Raw genomic sequence first — 20,571 nt, 5'->3', positions numbered from 1 at the left:
AAAATTGTTTCAGTCATAAAGGATTTCTCCTTCACTGACCGAGGTTGATTGTTGTTTTTGTTTTACAGCATTTTGGTTTTCAGGTTATTTAATGCCGAATCCAAAGATTTTGAAGAAAAATTTTTTTAATAGAATATATTTGTTGTTTTCAAGTCGGTTTCTATTTAACCCATAGTTGGGACCCTAACAGGTACTACCACTCCGGGTCAGAGTAGGCCTTGGAGCAATGCAATTAAAGGGTGGCTCCACACTCCCCAAAGCCCGCAAGCTGGGGCCTTACCACTGGATATAGTTTAAGGTCATATCCAAGACCACTACTGGGAGGACAGAAAAGGTAAAGTGTAGTATCAGAACAGATATTACACTTTGTTCCCTGATTATACAGACATGCAGAAGTTCAAGTGTAATGTGAACAGATATTTTGCTACTCAACTCCCTACATAGTGTCCCTGTAAATATGGTCCCGGATAGTAGCCTTTTATGTCCAAGTGCCACTGTGCCTTGTTTGGGGCGAGTAGGCATTAAAAAAAAAAAAAAAGAAAAAAAAAAGGAAAGAAAAAGAAAGAAAAGAAAAAAGAAAGGGTGTGTGTGAAAAACCGATTAAAAAATATTTACTTGAAAAATGAATGATGTCAAAAGATTTATCAAGTATCATCATTATCGGTTTAACGTTCATTTTAAACACTAACTGTTCAACATCTACTAACGCAAGAATATTTGTCCCTTCTTTCAATGTGGCCAAACCAGCAAAGTCTCCTGTTCTGCACATATCTGTTATACTTTAATCTTCCTCCAAGATCATCAATACTAAGTCTGGCTTTACACATACATCGTATCATTCTCATATAATTTCTCTCCATGCAGTGTATGTCCTCAACCCTGACTTGTCAGTCAATATATACGAGAGAGAGAGAGAGGAAGAATTATGACGTTACTAGAGTTTCATAAATCATAAATATTCGCATAGTGTTATTTAAAAGCAGTAATAACTTGAATGTTCAAATATTTAATCTACATACCTATAAAAGTGAGAATGTGCGTGTGAGGGCTCTTCTCAACCTATATACTCAACGAATTTTTGATCTACAGACTTGAAATTTGGTATATAGGATATTCAGATATGTAGAAAACTTTTTAATGCTTTCATCCGGAAAAAAGGGGGTTGCTAAGAGGTCAAAATTGAAAAATTGGTACGGGGGTGGGGGGGGGGTCATCAGATTTTTATTTGTTTGTCAACTGTTTCGCAACTATGCATGCACGAATCGTTCACATGACTGCTTCCTCATGTTAAGAATAAGTAGGTTTGAAAACACTTTTTAAATATCGTGGCAAGCTGGCCTAATAGTTATCGTACTTGACACTGTCTTCACATGTCTCAGTTTCTTTCCATATTTTTTTTTACTTAATGTTTTTTTTTTTAAAACGAAAGTTAACGTTACGTTTAATACCGGGTAACGCTGGATACATCTGCTAGTAATCTATATAAATAAAAGAGTAGACGTATTTATATGCGTGTTTAAAAATATTTAATCAATATTGAAATTAACAGAAAACAGTAATAATACACTCAGGATGGTTTATAACAAGTAAAATCTTTGTTTGGATGGATGAATAACGCGCATAAACATATATCAACAAGTAGAAACGCAAACTGTCTGTTTCAACGTGATCTTTTTATTAGTATCATGCATGCGCAAATTCAATCATAGTTAGAATTGGTTTAAGTTAAAATCTTTCTTATCTATCTGTTGAATTAGCTCAAATGGTACGGAACATGGCTGGCACACTAAATGAGGGAACGCAGCTGAAGCACTAAATGTTTTAGTTTCGATTCTAGCTGATGGCATCCAAGTCATATTTCTTTTTAATCTTTTAAAATCATTACAATATATTAGGTACAATATAATAATCAATAGAGAACTGACTGTAATAATAAATACAAAATATGCTTGAATTGAAGTAGATTTAAGCATATTTTATGCACCAAATTTTATATATTAATTTATTTTTATTTCGGACTATTATTCTCATCTTTATTAGTTGTTGTTTTTCATCTTTTATTGGTTTGTTTATTCACAACGTTTCGGCCAACTAATTCTTCTGGCCTTCGTCAGGTGGTAACCGCGCCGTATAGGAACCTCGAATCTCCTAACTGCATTCTCAGCCATCACTGCCATCCGTAGTTGTTGTCGTCTCACCACATTTTGGCCAAGTAAACCTCTGGCACGCTTTGGGTGGGATTGAAACCGCTATCTTCAGACAATGTTCATCTGGAACTGTAGAGATTCAACGTCTCTATCAACTGCGCCACGGGCTTCGAAGTGGCGATCAAGGTTGGATTCTTTTGATCTTTTAAATCCACGTTTATTTATTATCTGATCTTCCATAGTCGGGTCCGTACCGATTGGTATCTATATTACAGTGACATATTATAGAAATTAATGTATATAATGCTCATCTCAAAAATGAATTCCAATTAAGGAATAATATATATATATATATACTAAATTTTATGTTGAAAACTGAAAATATAAACATTTAAATTTCTTCAGATTTTCTTTATTAAAAAATAATAAAAGAGTATATTGTTCTATTAAACTTTTGTTTAAATAATTTGACTTTGCTTATTTTATGTAAACAACAAAAAAAGTCCCAAAAGACATTTTACACACAGCAATAAGCTTTGTAAGATTGTCGGAAAAAAAAAAAAAAAAAAAAAAAAAAACAATCGTCAAAAGATAAGTGTTTTGTTATTTCTAGTCGCCGTTTGTAAAAACTCACTCGCAAATGTGACCGTTTCACTCACAACGTAATGCCTTGATTGGCTTACTTAAATACAGTATTGACAATGTTTACATGCATGCTTTTGTTAAGGCTGTAAAAATACAGCAAGGACTTCAGATAATAGGAATTCCCCCACCTGATAGAAGAAAGAAGATGTCTGCTTCGATAAACTTCTGGGTCTGAAACGGAAAACTAAATCTATTGCCAATATCACCGGAAAAAATGGTTGCATCATTCTACCGCTCCAAAATATATCTCACTCCCGAAGCAATCCTCTACCTGTATAAGAACCAGATACATCCTAAAATAGAGTACTATTGCCACATCTGGACAGGAGCTGTTTGATATTACACAGAATCTGCGGCACACATGCTGCCTTTGAGCAATGGCAGCTGCACAAGTAGAAGCAAACTATTGGGGAGAGTGGGGCTTGCTATAGAAATTCCGTGCGAGAACGTGCTTCAATTGCAGATTTGAACCATTTAGTGGTCTCATTTGCACACTGTTCACCTGGAAGAGAAAAGATATTTCAACAAGGAGCATCTCTGATGAGTTCCCTGATGGCTTCCCAGTCAGCCTTTTTGTAATACCTCGTTGTTTTGAGCAGTGAGTCTTCAGTTTTAGGGCGAGAATTTAGGGCGATTTCTACCATTATCACAGCATGATCAGCATTACCGAGTGGGCTGCAGGCATTTGCTGTACAATTATCGGAAACTGTGGTCAGAAATAGATCTAGAAGTGAGGCATGTTGATCTTGCTGGTCTGGGAAATGTGTCGGAAATGTAACCATCTGTGATAGGGGATGAGATATAGAGAAACTGTATTGCGCTACCAGCTATGTCTGTAAGTAGAGAATTCAAGCCAGTTACTGTGGTGGACATTAAAGTCACCAAATACGTGTACTTGTGTGCTAGTATTGAGGGAGAGTGCTATATCTATGCTGTCAGAGACTTTAAGCTATTATCGTGTTCGAGAAACCAGTCTCCAATTCAGGGATATTACACCCCACTTTGAAAAAACTATCATATCTCCGAAACTAGGCCATATTTTGTATTTTAGACAGTTTTTTTTTTTTTTTTAAATTCCCCATTAAATTTGGACACAGAAAAATGGTATAACAAGCCATATAAATCCTGCTTTCAAAAATGACTTAAATTGGCCCGGATGGGGAAAAATCTCTTCATGGAGGCTTGAACAGTGTCCCACATGATACACATTAAATAAAGGTAAAATACCATTTTTAAGATTTCCATAACACAAGAGAAACAGTTTCAAGAGTTGAGATTTGGTAAAAAAAAAACTTACTTCCGTGCAAAATGGTGTCAAACGTCTGTGAACAGTTGGCTGAACATAAGTATGGAATTTGGATTCTGTTTCGAATGTTCGAGAATTAATTTTCAAAACTGGAAACTCTATAATCTCCTACAAATAGACAAGATCATAATCTTGAAAACTAAAAACAAGCTTATCAGAGATATATCAAAGATTAATTGAAAAAAAGAAAAAAGAAAAAAAAAAAGAAAAAATCTTGTAGTATCAAATTTGGTTTCAAAAATTATCTCATTTTTGTTCTATGCCGCTTCCCAGTGTGACCAGAATTTCTGCATAGAAATTCAATGCATTAAAAACGGTCTTCATTTGATACTAGGACAGGTCAGCTATCTTTGGCATTTGTTGTTATAGTTTGGCATTGAAGAAAAAAAAAACATCCATAAATCACTGAGAAAGGCCTGAGCAGTAATAATAATAATAATACTATTAATAATAATAATAAAAATAATAATATTAATTATAAGTTAGTTAAGGGTTTTTGCCTGTTCTTGTAGAAAAATTCAAAAATTGAAATACTGAATTTCAAGTAATATGAATGTTATCTACTGAATTGTTATGTCACAGTAATGAACATATCCAAAAATTACAAAAAACAAAGTAGAAAATGAATTATTAATGAAAATAGTTTTCAAAACAATTAGCAAAACAGGGAGTTTAGGGAGTTTTGCAAAAACGAAAAAGAAACTTTGGCCAATTTAGCAAAACTGAATTGTCCTTAAAAAATTATTTTCATTAAAATTTTTTACCTTACCGTTTTTCATATTTTTTTTTTTTTTTTTTTTTTTAGATATTTTCATTACTGCAGCATGACAAGTATGTAAATACCATCGGTTTCACTAGAAATTCAATATTTCGATTTTTGCATTTCGCTAAAATAATGAAGAAGAACCTAATTAAGTTTGCCGAAATATTTGATTAATATTGTTTTTATTGATTGAAAAAAAAACAACAAAAAAAATTCTAACATCGAATTTGGTTTCAAAAATTAATTCTTATATTTTCATTCTAGCTCTGTGCTCCACAATGTAGAAACATTGGTTATATTACCTATGTTACCATATTTCAATCATTCAAAATTCAATACCTCACTACTGATGCAATGGTCTATCTATATAAAAGCCAAGTACGGCCAAGGATGGAATACTGTTGCCATATCTGGGCAGGAGCTGCCAAAAACAGCCTATCATGCCTTGACAGAGTACAAAATAGACTTCGTGGTTTAGTGGGGGATGCCCTTTTCTCTACCCTGCAACCCCTCTCCCACAGAAGAGACGTTGCGAGCCTATCCTTGTTTTATCCATGTGTATTTCCATGGCAGGTGCTCGTCTGAACTCCAATCCCTGGTCCCCCCTCGCCAAACTTTCACGAAAAACACCCGTCTAGCTGAATCCACTGTGAAAAATTTCCCCCACTCTATATCTGTGCCTAAATCAAAACGCGGATTTCATGAGCAAAGCTTCTTTCTTAGAACTGCACGCCTGTGGAACTCTGTTCCGTCTGCCTGCTTCCCTCTGGACTACAACTTGGATGTCTTCAAGTCTAATGTTAACAAATTCCTAATGAACCGCCCCCCTAATTAAACACTTCATAAAATCTCCTCACTAACGTGATGTACTTGCAATAACCCTTATCCCTGAGTGGCTTCCGGGCCTTGATAAGTGGTGATCACTGTGTAAAAAAAAAAAAAAAAAAAAAAAAAATTGGTTATATTACCTATGTTACCATATTTCAATCATTCAAAATTCAATTCATTTTCTTCCCCATCTATCCCATGAAACAAGACCTACACTGGATCTTTCCCTCCAATGTACAGTGAAAGGCTTCCCATCAATGAATTATATCTTGAGATCTTTGTTTTTTTTGCCTATACTCTTTCAACCCGACGCCTCAATCTTAAATTCTATTTTTGAGACGATGTTGTCATCTTTGTACAGCACATGTTGATCCCAGCATACATGAGTTCCTCTCATTTTATGCAAAATCAGCATTTTTGACATGATAGAGTCTGGTCAGACCGTTCAATGTAGCATCTTCATCTCTACGACATCTTTAATCCGTAATCAAATTTCACTTCATTAAAATGAAGTCTACATGTTTAAAAATTGTTTACATGGAGAAAAAAAAAAAAAAAAAAGGTCCACACATTGAAAAATGGCCCGCATGCTAAAAATGGTGGTACATTAAAATATAATTATATAGTTTTTGTTAAAACTGACTATATAATTACATTGAAACTGTAACAGAAATGCTAGTCTCTCCATAACAAAAAAGAAAACGATCAGTTGATTCTCAAAGAAGTATTTTTTTCTGAATTTTAATGCTGATCAAGAAAATGCAAACTCGATGGGTGTTTAGCAGATACAGACTTTTTAGCTGGACATACAAACATACATACAAACAACTGCCATTTATATAATAGACTAGCTTGCAACCCGGCATTGCCTGGTCGTACAATACGCTTAAACATGATATTTTAATTTATGCAGATTACGTATGCATTATTATAAAACTTATCCTCTATTGATTATTACAAGAAATAATTTGCCCAGTGGACTAATTTGCAAAAAAAATTAAAATAATAATGATAATGTCTTCCATCAAATTCTGCCTGTTTGTCTACAATATTATGTTATATTACAAAACTGAGCGTATGGAAAGCAAGAAAGTGACAAACAAAAAGGTTGAGTTTAAACGATGTTTCAAGATAATTTGATGGCGGTAATGGCGGTGGGGCATCAGGAAGACTGCTGGTTAGGTGTTGATATGAACTTGGCGATGACCTAAGTTATTGTCAAGCTAAGGTGGGGGGGGGCGATGGCAGGAACGTGGCTTAGCGGCGATCCTCAATAGTTGGTGTTGCTGGCGAGGGGTTAGCAGCTGTTGGCTGTCAAGCTGGTGATGTGGCAGTGCCGGTGGCGGAAGAGAGGTAGTCTTCAAGGCTTGCTGTCCAGTATCACGAGTGAGATGGTGGCAGTGCGGCGGCGGCGCAATAATTTCAGTAGCTATTTTCTATTTCTAGTAATCTGTCTGTCTGTCTGCCTGCTCCATTTTTTTTCCTTCTCAGAAACTACTAGGTTAATCTGGCTGAAATTTTGTATGGACCTTTGTCATGCTAAGGTGCAGCGAACTAAGTATTACGACATCCGTTTGATGCACAGGTAGGAGTTAATAGGGATTAACATTTAATTAAAAAATGAGCACAAATTCTAACCATATTCAACTACCAATTTTAGCATAGAGCACTCATTCTAAGTCAACGCGCTCTAACTTTTGCCCGTTTTTAACGCATAAACAGTCTTCTTCTGATGCTGTTGGCTGCTGACGGAGCCAGATTCATGGCTGACACACAGGGGCCGATCTGCCAGTTTGTCGAAAACGCTGTCATTTTTATACTCATGATGTGGACGTAGTTGTAGACAAATGTGGCTTTAATCGCTGGTCAACATTTTCGTTTTTATTTGTGTTTGTTTTTTGAGCTTTAATGTGTTGTAGGAAGTCGTCTGGTGTTTATGTACATGTGTTATATCGATTTAAAGCTAAGAAAGTTGTGAATGTGTTCTAGTAGGTGTTGTACTGTTGCAGTGTTTTGTGAAATAATTATTTGTGTTTATATGCTGCTGGAGTTGTGATGTTTATGTTTCGATTGTTCTTTTGATGTGCGGCTTCCTCTGGCGGTTTTCTTTGTTGAAGTGAAGTGCAAATTATTCTGTTGATGTGTGTACATAAAAAAATGGACTTTGATGCTGTCGTGTTTGTTTAGCGTGTTCATTTGTGTTGTATGTCAGATATTTTTTTTTTTTTTTTTTTTTCGATTTTTAAAGTTTTAATATTGAAACAGGGTTATTTATGACATTTTCTCGCTTATTTTTTTTTTATCTTTAATTTTTCCATCACGTTCGCCATTTTTTTTTTTGTTTTTCCGATTTTTTTAAAGAAGTTTTAACATCGTTTGCTTATTCTTTATTTTGGGGTTTTCATTTTTTTTTTTTTTTTCTTTATAATATTTAAACAGCGTTATTATGTTCACTTATTTTTTTTTTATTTTTTTTTTTTTTACACAGTGATCACCACTTATCAAGGCCCGGAAGCCACTCAGGGATAAGGGTTATTGTAAGTACATCACGTTAGTGAGGAGATTTTCCATTCTGTTTTGATTTAACCCCCTCCCCCACACCTCCAAACACCCGGGCAATGCCAAGTACCCCTGCTAGTATCATATAAAATAAACATTTATTTAATAAGTAAATTAATATTCATACAATGTGTTCTCGGTACGTCGACATACGAACGTGTGTAAGTTCATATAAGTTCTTCGATGATACCAAGTGGAAATCAGGATTCAGTTCATTGTATGTAAATGTGTGTGAACTGGTAGTTAGTGAATAGTTCATTATGAATGCGTGTGTACCGAGTGTTCATACAAGTTTAATAATGTAGACAAGTGTGGTCTTATCTTGAGAAAAGATGTACCTTCGTTTTATCTTAAAAAAACGTATCGCCTACTGAGGTGAAAGGAATGTACGTTTGACTACACCGGCGGTTTGAGTGAAAGAAACAGATAGATAGAGAATGGAAGTGGGAAGAAGAATGTGAAACAAGAAGTAGAGACGCCACCTGCTGGGTAAATTGGAAACTATGACAAGAGCAAATAACCATTGCATTGTTGCTGAATGTTTGTGTGTGTGACATACCTATTCACATAGCAGCCTGAAAAGTGTATGTTAGATATCACTCTTACTTATTTCCTCCTTTGTACTGAGGGCTAGTTGTGTCTGGCTGTTGGTGTAATGAAGGCCAGTTACATCTGGTTGTGTAGTGAGGGCTAGTTGTATCTGGCCGGTGGTGTAGTGAGGGCCAGTTTCGTCTGACCCTGCAGTAGGAGCTAATTGAATACGAGTAATCAGCTGCAGACGATATACTAGTATACTGAACTTTTGGTTAGGAACAAAACGTCAATAATGGCAAAAATCCTTTTAAGGCAATTTTAATATTTGTTCCCGTCTACAGTGCTCATTCTGGGTGGGCTAGATTTTTCCTACATTCAAACTGACCTTGTGTTTTACTCTGCCCTCAAGGGGAGGCAAATAAATAAAGACAGATTAACATGTTTCGTCAATTTCTTGCAGACTAAACTTTTTTTTCTTCACTCGGAATTCTCATTCACTCTTTAGTTTTGGTTATCCTAGCAAAGTTGCCAATGAAAATTGATGTATTTTTGCACGGATAAACTGCAATTCTTTATTTGGATACTGCCATTCCCTCTACATCTATACAGACATTGCCAAGGCTGCTACAAAGAAGGTGGGCTCCCTCTACCATGCTAGAAAATTACTCACACCAGAAGGTATCCTATATCTTTAGAAAGCCACAATTCGCCATAGAGTATTGTTGCCACAGCTGAACTGGTGCGTCTACCTCTAGTCTTTCCCTCTTAGCCAGGGTTCAAAAAAGAGTCTCGAACTTAATAGGTCCCACACTTACTTGTACTTGAAACGACATTCACCCTGGAGGAGTTGAGTCGGCTTCATGAAGATGCACATCTCGTATCGCTGCGGCCCAAGCCTGGCGATCGGAGGCAAGATCCCGAGTGAGCAACAGCCAGTCACGTCTCCAACGAGACAGGCCATAGATGAGCGGGCCCGAAATAAGTTCAGCGTCGGTTTTGATAGTCCCGAGCCACGTTCTTAGCTGACCACCGACACGTTTTTTCCAGCCGGGTAGAGGACGTGGGGAGATAGCCTCGTGGATAAAGACCCCTGCATCACGGCGAGAGGTCCCACACTATCGTCCAAGCTCTAACCTTTGAATCACCACAACAGTGTTGCATTCCTATATCTATGGAATCATTTTGCATCAACCAGCAGCATCCCTTATTTTAATAGAACATGCTGCAAATAAGTAGTTTTCCGGGTATTAAGTAATGTCATTTCTTATGTTATCGCTGGTGGCCATCTTGGTATGCGCGAGCGCACAAACGTGACCCCGAAAAACTATGCGCAAACACACATACCAAGATGGCCACCAGCAATAACATAAGAAATGACTGCTTAATATCCGGAAAGCTACTTATTTGCAGAAAATTTAAATGCAATATTCGTTTTCAGCATACCTGAAAACATAAATTTTAAAGAAAAATGTTAAGGTGGAAACAAGATAAAAATTTACAAAATGCATCACAATGAAATTCTTTATCGAACAAAATTTTTTAAATAATTGAAAGAGAATACACGTGAAAATTAATAAATTGCAATAGAATAAGCGGGTTTAAACTACCTATGTGATTTAATAATAGGCACGGGCAAAATGAATGCCGAAAATGTATAAACATTTTGACCTCCTCCCCCTTTACTTAAAAATTCACCCAAAATCAGGAAATTAACCAATTTTAATGAAATTTTCAGTATTTATCAAATAATGATCGCAGAATATAATGAACTAATTATTTTTTATTTAAATCTTAGTGAAAATGTATTATTTTGTTTAAACAAAAAATACCTTTACTAAAGTTATGGTTTTCAGTAATAAATAAAAAACTGAAGAATTTATTTTTTGCTTTTTTTATATAAATAAAGCATCGTAATTTATAACAATAAAAATAAAATAATTTTTACAGGAACATTACCAAAAAAGCCCCTAAAGTCCGTATTAATGAATTCGAGATAACTCTAAGAAAAATGAATTTCTCGTACTACCGATATTACCATTGAATTAAGCATTGTTTATTTAATATTTTCACACAAAAAAATTATAATTGCAAAATATATTTCTACTTTTTTTTTTTTTTTTTTTTAAATTACAGGTTTTGTACAATTTTTATATGCAAGATTTTAATATTTTCCTTGCTCGCAAGAATGTGAAACTTTTGGCGTAATTAAAAAAAAAAAAATTTAAAAACAGGAACATAGAAAAATAATTGAATTAAAAAATGGAAAAATTTATACTAACGTTCAGAATAGGAAAGTACGGATGCACGTTTGCCCCCCCCCCAAAAAAAACCTATCACACCCCTTCCTCCCTTTTACATGACGTCATTTTCAGTCTTTCGACTGGCTGAAATTTTGGGCTTTCGTGTATTCCGTATTTACAAAATTTTCGTTTGGGGTTTGTATTACTGTACACATAGATTTGAAAAAGTTGTCAAAAAACAAATATATAACAAATAAATATTATCAAAGGCAAGATAAGTTACTTTTCTACCAAACTGGATATATTTTTTTGTTTTTATTCAATGTAACATGTTTATTCAGCTCAAAAAACATGCAGCAGTGTTTACCGATGTATTGGAAAATTCAAAATGGCGCCCGACACTCTCTTTAACACGGTAAGTTCAGGAAAAGTTGTTATAAATAATAAACTAGACAAAATACTGTTAGAAATTCGCTCATTATATGTTACTGTGACATAAGTTGACATATATTCGGTGTTTTTTAATAGTATTTTATTTAGTTTATTATTTATAACACCTTTTCCCAAATTTACCATGTTAAAGAGTGTGTCGGGCGCCATTTTGAATTTTCCAATACATCGGTAAACACTGCATGTTTTTCGAGCTGAATAAACATGTTACATTGATTAAAAACACGAAAAATATATCCAGTTTGGTAGAAAAGTAACTTATCTTGCCTTTGATAACATTTATTTGTTATATATTTGTTTTTTTGACAACTTTTTCGAATCTCAGTGATACAAACCCAAAACATTTTTCATAACTTTTTTTTTCACGGGTACAAATATTTATTTCCTTTTGGAAATAAAGTTTAGTCCTTAATCTTTCAAATACAATCAAAAAGTCGTCGGAAACCTACAAAAATATTATGATAAATCGGCTTTCAAAACTAGGTCCCTATTTTTGTCCGCCCATTTTGTCCGTACCTAGTAATCACAGAATTCAAGTTTGAATTAAAAAAAAATCACATTGCTTAAAATTCTAAAAAGTTCTACTTATATTGTTTAAACTTAAACATCTTCATAGATGAAAATTAGAAAAAAAGTTATATTTATATTGCTTTTAACTGAAATAAAAAAGGTTTTCATAGGTTACAATTATGAAAAGTTCTATTCATAGTTAAACGTTTTAAATGTTCCGATAATTTAATATTTTTATTAATATTTTTTATCATTATAAAAAAGGTATCCATTCTTTAAAATTATTCAAAAATTGTTTACATTGTTTTCATGGTAACGTAAACGGTGACTACAGTAATTTCGTTCCTTTTATGTGATAAAGAGTTCGAGATTATTTTTCCACCCAAACTCCAGTCTTGCCCCCCCCCCCCAAAATAAATAATAATAATAAATAAATAAATAAATAAAACACGGGAAGATAACTTCACAATAATTCAAACTTGCGAGATCAGTATTTGCTAGCGATTTCACATTAATCGCTTTAACTCGTATAAAAGTGATTTTCGTTATAAAAATAAAACTACTTTATCAATCTACATGATTTTTGCATATAACATCTTCGCTCAATGGGGTACGTTACATCATAAATACGTTTTTTTTTAATTCTTTTATTTTTTAAATATTAGGTTGAATTTTAAATAAGAACTTTTTTCTTTCCTGTGTTTGTCACGGAAATCTTCACGCACTCTCACATCCCGACTGTGACCCTTATCCTCGAGTGGCCTCTGGGCCTTGATAAGTGGTGATTATTCCTTTGTAAAAAAAAAAAAAACTGCTGATAACGTAAACAACTTTGTTTTTGCGCGATTTTTGCAGACTTTAAAAACGTACATTTTGTCAATGTTGGTTATAAATATCGGTAAAACTATACAAACACCGTGACAGCGAATTACCCCTACCCCTAACCCCAACCCTAACCCTAAACCTAACCCTAACCCTAACGCTGTCACGGTGTTTGTATAATAATACCTAAATATCTAGCACTTTGGCTTCCATTTCTAATTTAATGGCCAAATTTTAATTTCAAAAAATAAAATAATTTACCTGTGGCACAATTTTTTTACCATTCTCACAAGTTGCTTCAAAATCTAACACGAGAAAATAATCGAACTCTGGCATTATTTTCAGTTTCCGAAATTTGGGAGAAACGGCGTGTTCTTTAGCATGGCATGTATTGAACTGTGCCTGAAAAAACAGTAGATGTGAATTTAAATAAGATTGGGATGAGAAAACGGCAAGAGGGAGTCTTTGAATAAAGGACAACATTAAAAATTCTTCGCTAATGTGAAACGTGAATCGAAGGTGAAACTAAACACCAACGTGAAGTCATTGGACATTTATAAAATCTGGAATGTAAAATCGCTTCGTTCCGTCAAACTATATAATTAGAAAAATAAGACGAAATAAGCAACTTTCGAAGCATGTTTAAATGTTAAACACTTTACAAAATTTTATAAATATTTTAAACAATGCTTTTTATTTATTTATTTATTTTTTTTAAGTTTTAGGTAAAATAAGGACTTTATTAATATCCTGACGTGAAAATACCCCCAGTCCATTACACGCGCGTGCGCGCGCACTCACACATACGAAAATAGACTAAAAAAATGTGACACTGTTTTTTTTTTTTTTTAAATTGACATGTCACTCACCATTGTGATTAATTTTTATTTTCATGCAAAGCTGTTCAAAATAATAAATATATACATATAATCTTTTTATTTGAAAAATTCAACGAAACGAACGAAAGCCGGAAATTGTCGAAATTATCCGAACATTTCAGTTGATGATGGCGTCGCTTCATGTTTCTTATGTAAACGACCAACGCTCAAGTGTGTAAGGGAATTTAAAAAAAAAAAAAAAGGGGGGACGAATGTTGGAATTTAGGTATCGATAACATTGCTATAAATGCCATGGTTGCTTTAAACAAGGAAAACGGATTGCCATCTTGAGGGTAAGAACAAATCCAGAACCATATTTCATTATTTCTGTTCTATTTGTCAATTGTTTTGAAATGTCCGTTGGCAAACGTATTTTAATGTGTGTGTACTAGGCGATTGCGAAATGGCTACAAAAATAGGTTTCTTCTTTATAATTTTTGTATTCATAGTTTATTCTGGTGCCTTTATTTTAGGTGTTTTCTTTTTTAAAATAAATATTAAAACCCCCGCTTTTTTTTTCCTCCCGATTTTAACACATTTCTCTCGTCGAGATATTAAACTTGACTAGAAACAGGTGTTTTCGGAAAACATCCATCTTGCTTGTCATCATCTATTTTCAAACGAAACGTTGGGATTTATCCCCCAATTAACCCTTTAAAAAATTTTTTTTTTTTAATCCATCATCAAATTCTGGATAATATATATCGCCCTTAAATAGATTTTTAATCATAGAATGAAATTTTAATTTACTTTTTCAAAGTCTAGAAAATCACATTTCAAACCAACATTTTAATCGCTGGCGGCCATGTTGTTTTTGTTGTATTTTCTTGCAACAAAAATATTTAAAATTTTAAATTAACGGCAATTTTTCACGGAAAAAATAAAGATTGAACTTTTTTTTTGTTTTTTACATACAAATAACAATTTTACGAATAAAAAAAATGAATAGGTGAAAGAAAAAAAAAAAAAGATACTTCTACAAAATTTGAACCGAACTGTTTCAAACCTTTAAATAAAGTTTACTTCGACAAAAAGTCAGTTTTAGCTCGGTTTAAATTTTGTAGAAGCACACACACACACACACACACACACACACACACACACACACACACACACACACTCACACACATCTTAAATTAAATAAGAATTAAAAAAAAAAAAATCTGACAGAAAATTGACAAGATGGGTAAAGATTTGGGGACAGTTCTGAATCTTGACTTATTGTTCCAAGGAGGGTAACTCTATTTTACTAAAAGCTAAAATAGTCGAAAAATTCGGTATTATTTTATGACCTGCCTCAGCGTAGTATAACCCCCCCCAACCACCCCATGTTAAGAACGGCATTCGGAATAATCCTCCCTCCTACCTCCCCGTATTAAGAACAGTTTTCGAGGTTGGTGGGGTGTTTAGTCCGAACGCCGTTCTTTATATGGGGAGGTTGGGGTGTTTATAATACACTGGGGGGGGGTGCAGGTGCACATCGTAAAAATTTATCAAAATTTTTTTTTTTTTTTTTTTTTTACGATTACTCAAATGTTTTAAGAAAAATTACGATATTGTCATGTTTTCCATTATTAATGTCATTCTTGGCCTTTTTGTGTCAAGATCAAAGTGTAGTATCTGTTCTTCAGATGCTGCACTTCGTTTTCTTGTTCTCTTTCGGTGGAGGAGAGATCCTTCACGACTGAGGCAATTTTTATTTTTGTACCTTTTCTCCACGTTAAAAAACGACCCTGGTGTCTAACTCTGTCCCGTGGGGAGGCATAGTAAATAGGTACATTAAATGAAGTTGGAAAAAAAAATTGTACACTGAGTGAGCAGGCCCCCCCCCCCAAGCGAAAAACGCATTGGCTCTGTTGTACGCAGCGCGTTTCAGGGAACGTTCATTAACCCAAAAATTTGGCGTGTGTGGCCTTGTTTTTTTATTATTATTTTGGCTTGAACTTTGCGCTTTTCGGATTATTTTGTTAAAAGTTTTTTTTTGGTCTGAGATTATAGTTTTGTTTTTTATTATTGAATAAAAATAATTATTAAAACAACAATGGTATTGGTGTTCTCGCCGAGTAGTTTATTTTATTTTATTTTTTTATTCAAGAAAATAAAAGGTACTCATCATGCAGTCCAGTGCACTTATTGATCCGTGCTGAAATGTTATTTAGAAAGCCATTCTTAACATGGGGACGGGAGGGTGTTGTATACCTATTCTATACTTTCACCTAACAATGTAATTAAAACGGATATCGGACCCACAAAAATATCCAGCAAATTACTAATCTGGACTTGCACCAATTTTCCTGTTAATTATAATCTCCGGCCAAAAATAAATACATAAATAAATAAAAATAAAAAATAACCCGAAAAGCGCGAAGTTTAAGCCAAAATAATAATAATAAAAAAATAATAATAATAAAGGCCACACACGAAATTCTTTCCTTTCTTTTCAGATTAATGAACGCTCCCTGGAACGTGCAACATCGGATCCGATGCGTATTTCGCTAGGGGGGGGGGGTCTCGCTCTCGGTAACCTCGATATCACTCGTGTACGTCCGTCAAATACCATTTGGGAATAAACACCCTCAACCTCATGTTAAGAACGGCTTTCGGAATAAACACCCTTTGCAGGTTGAACAATCAGTGAGTGCGTGCACATTGACCGTGTTCGGGTGGTCCCTCAGTGCACTTTCACCGAAATAATATTACTTAATTATCTCGAAAATGATAATATAAAAAAAATTACGAAATTGGATCAGTAAAAAATGCATTTTCAAAAATGTATAGCTATTTAGTAAAAATCGATCCGACATTAACGTCTCGAACTCCGACAAACAAGGTAGATAATTCAATTTCCCGTGTTTTCGGTCATCTTCCGACTATGATGAGTTTAACAGCAAAATGTACAATTTTCCCGAAAGATTATTGGTACTTATGTGCACTTATTGTACCGCGCTATTTTTTTTTTTTTTTTTGGTACTAGTGCAGTGCCTGCACTAGTAGTGCAGTAGTGCACTTATTGATCATTGCTGAAATAATAACGTTATTATTTAAAAAGCCATTCTTAACATGGGGAGGGAGGGTGTTTTGTACCTATTCTATAATAAAAAAAAAACAAAACTTTAATTAAACTTGGAAATACAATTTAAAAAATAGCGCGGAGCACCCTTTAAAAAAAAAAAAATGTATTTTCAAGTTAAATTTAAGTTTCATGATGTTTTTTTGTTTGTTAGGTGAAAGTACAGAATAGTTACAAAGCACCCCCCTCTTCATGTAAAGAATGTCATTCTATATAATGACATTATTTCAGACAATTATTTTCATGACAAGTGTTCGACTGAACTCCAATCTATGGTCCCCTTTGACCAACTTTCACACAAAAAATACTCAACTAGTTACAACCACTATCAACGATTTCCTCCACTCTTTATCTGTGCCTTAAACACAGATTACATGAACCAAGCTTCTTTCTCAGAATCGTCCACCTCTGGAACACTGTTCCGTTGGCCTGCTTCTCGATTAAATACAACGTGGTCGTCTTCAAATCCAATGTAAACAAGTTCTTGAGTTTTCATAAATAATTAAATTCTACCCAGTTTTAACGATTACTAAACTATCATCACCATACATTTATTAACACTTATCCTCGAGTGGCCTTCGGGCCTTGATAAGTGTTGATTCCCAAGTAAATAAAAATATAAATAAATAATATTGTTTTTGTTTAAGGACATATTAAAAAAATACATAGTCTGTGCACAAGCACTTACCTAAAATAAAAAAAAATACAACTATACAAAACCTGACTTATTCGAGCTTTTAACGTTTTAAAACGAACCAATTTAACTCTGATTCAATTTTTTTTATCCTTTTCGTATCAGTCATGATTGACTGGTTTGAAAGTTGTCGAAAATTCAACGGATGGGGGGGGACAAAACGTTAATTTATTGATTTGTCAATCGATATGTTCGATTCTTTCACATTAAAAAAAAAATCCAGTTTTGAAGCGTTTAAATGACATTTTAACCCCCCCCCTTTTTTTTTACTTTGGGTTAATATTAGGATTTACCATGCTAAGCATGGTCCAATTGGTCCATGCTTTCGTTTTCTTTAAAAGCGTTCTTCTGCTACATTCACCCTAAGTGGCAAGATAGTAAAACCACATGTAATTCACTAATTAAAAAAATAAAAAAAAAAGAACCCCCCCCCCCCCAAAAAAAATACGCACAGAATTTATTTTGGATAGAAAAAAAATGGTTAGCTTGCTTAGGTGATTGAGCAGAGGGTGTATTTATACAAAAACTGTTTTAAGTGTTATTTATCTGGTAGCTGCCTACATTTTAGATAGCTGTTCAATTTTTTTTTTCTAATTATAAGTTTAATTGGTTCAAAGAATATCTTGTATCTAAATTTCCTTTCTTTTTTTTTTCGTTTCAAGTTATTAATGTTGTTTGTTTGAAATGGATCACAAGATCAAATCACATAATGACCTTCACTTTTGTAAATTTTTTATTTCTTTTTTTTTTCTTTTTCGTCAACATGAACAACAAATTCGTACAATTCAGTTTTTTTCCTATTTATTTTTATATTGCTTCTCCGGACTTAGGGTTGGTGTTTACTGTTTGGCTTAATGAAGCCATTATTTTGCTTATATATATATATTAACCCTAATCTCAGGTTGCACTTAATAACATTTAATTTGTGGGCACCTTGCCGCGTGAGAATTAACGATTGCCCCCTCTAAACTAATCTTGTGTCTAACTTTCTATTGTGGAAGGGTTAGTTAAATAAACATACTTTGGTAGAAACGGGAGAAAAAATATTGAATTTATTTTCTTAGTCGTCGTCTTCGTGAAACTGTCTCTTTTCTTAAACTATTGGATTTTAACTTGGCCTTCAGACCAAGATCAAAGTGTAGTATCTGTTCCGGCAGATGCTGCACTTAAGATAATTTGTACCAGTCAATGGAGGGGAAACCCTCTATACTGGGACAATTATTATTTTTGGTAACCAGAGTGCCCCCTTTTTGCCTACTTTTAGGGGAGCTGGTTTTACCTCACATTAAAAACGGCCTTGTGCCTAATTTGCTCAGTGGGGGAGCAAATAAATACCATCTGTTCTGATACTACACTTCAATTTTTTTTGTTCTCAGTTAGTGGAGGAGAGAAATCCTTCATGACTGAGACCATTTAAAAATTTTTGTTCCTTTTCTCCACGTCGAAAAACGACCCTGGTGTCTAACTGTCCCGTGGGGAAGCATTGTAAATGGGAATTCTGTCCTCGTGGGGAGGAAAAATAAATAGGATCAATAACGTTTATATCCCCCCTCTAACACGCCCCCTCCCAGCGAGGGGGGGGGCTTTGTGGCCTTTTGGCCAAGATCAAAGTGTAGTATCTATTCCGGCAGATGCCATTCATTACCCTTGCGACAATCTTCTGGTCCATGTAGGGGCAACCCTACATAGTGGGCAAATCAGTGCAGACTGCAGCTGCAGCTCCCATTTCCCACCTCTCGGGAGCTGGTCCCCTTTTCCCTTCCCCCTCTCTCTCAGTAAAAAACGGCCTTGTGCCTAATTTGCTTAGTGGGGAAGTAAATAAATACAATATAGACTACCCCCACCCCCACTACGGCTGCTATTCTTATATAATTAACTCTGTAGCCAAAATGAAAAGCCATTGATTTCTTTACATTGATTTGATATTTTTATTTATTTTTTTAAGGGGGGGGGCTTTCTTCAAGTTCTGCATTTTTGTGTTTACTTCCGTTTTCGGTGCACCTTAACAATCGGCACTCCTCTTTACATTTTTTTTTTTTTTGTTTTTGACAATTTCTGCGGATTATTATCGATTGGACAGATTTTTTAAAAAATTGAAAAAAAAAAATATTTAATGGTTTCGAAGAGGGGGGGGGTCAGTTTCACATATCTAGTTCTAGTAACTCAATCCCCCACTTTTAGAACCGATTTACAGCCTCCTTTTTACGTTGACTTCTTCATTCTTCACCCCGACCCCTCGTCATTATTTTATTTATTTTTTTTCAAAGGCACTTTCTCATTTAACAACCCGCGCTATTTTTTAAATAGTATTTTCAAAATAAAGTTTACGATATTTTTTAAAAATTAAATTGTTAGGTTAAAGTACAGAATAGTTACAAAACACTCTCCCCTCCTTCGTCATGTTAAATAATAGGTTTAACGTTATTCCAGCGCGAGTCGTTAACTTTAATGCAAAAGTATATTTTTTTTTTTTTGCACGTGAATTCATCTAGACACTTCTGAAGTTAGTCAAAAAAAAAGAAATGCATCAGTGCATCTGCATCACAAGTGGAAATAAAACGAAATATTGGTGTTACTGCAGGGAATGATCCGCGCTATTTTTTTAATCGTATTTCCAAGTTTAATTAAAGTCTTATGATATTTTTTTTTTTTTATTCAATTGTAAGGTTGAAGTATAGAATAGGTACAAAACACCCTCCCCTCGCCATGTTAAGAATGGCTTCTTAAATAATAAAGTTATTATTTACGTCCGGATAACTCTCTACACTAGTACCGAAATATTATATAATAAAACTGGCCCCCTTTCAAAATCTGTAAATATTGATTTTTTAATCTGGTAGTTTAGTGTCCAATCAATAATAATAATAGGCAAAAAATTGTAAGGAGGGGGCGATTGTTCAGGTGCACCCCGTTTTCTGCTGACAGTTCTGCTTCACGATGAATGCCCTGAAAAAGTCCCAGTACTTATGCACTTTATTGTGCTGAAAGAAAGTTATTTTGAAAGCCATTCTTAATAAAGGGAGGAGAGTCTTTTGTAACTGTTCTGTACTTCCAGCTAACAATTTAATAAAAAAGATATTGTGAAACTTGAATTTAACTTGAAAATACTATTTAAAAAATAACAC

General features: G+C 34.3%; 2 protein-coding genes across 8 annotated transcripts in view; one reads left to right on the top strand and one right to left on the bottom strand.

Annotated features, from left to right (window-relative positions):
* LOC145296963 (ERI1 exoribonuclease 3-like) overlaps positions 1-13,392 on the bottom strand; it is a 53,275-nt gene extending 39,883 nt beyond the window's left edge. The window contains exons 1-2 of one of the 2 annotated variants that reach the window (XM_080143191.1): positions 13,066-13,383; positions 4,090-4,206 (exon numbers count right to left, since the gene is read on the bottom strand). In XM_080143191.1, the coding sequence (XP_079999317.1) occupies positions 4,090-4,206; positions 13,066-13,287 (339 nt within the window). In that variant the 5' untranslated portion in view covers positions 13,288-13,383. Of the gene's footprint in view, positions 1-4,089; positions 4,207-13,065 lie in introns of both variants that reach the window. The other variant, XM_080143192.1, reaches the window with a different exon arrangement.
* A 211-nt stretch (positions 13,393-13,603) lies between these two features.
* Positions 13,604-20,571, top strand: part of LOC145296962 (uncharacterized) — a 245,182-nt gene continuing 238,214 nt past the window's right edge. For all 6 annotated transcript variants that reach the window (XM_080143189.1, XM_080143186.1, XM_080143190.1 and 3 more), the window contains exon 1: positions 13,604-13,975. The gene's annotated coding sequence lies outside the window, so the exon portion shown is untranslated. The remainder of the gene's footprint in view (positions 13,976-20,571) is intronic.

Source organism: Euprymna scolopes, chromosome 17 (genome assembly GCF_053919585.1).
Source record: "Euprymna scolopes isolate OS-2025 chromosome 17, ASM5391958v1, whole genome shotgun sequence".
Classification (NCBI taxonomy): Eukaryota; Metazoa; Mollusca; class Cephalopoda; order Sepiida; family Sepiolidae; genus Euprymna; species Euprymna scolopes.
Note: the sequence above shows the minus strand (reverse complement) of the source record. Positions and strands in the feature narration are given on the sequence as shown.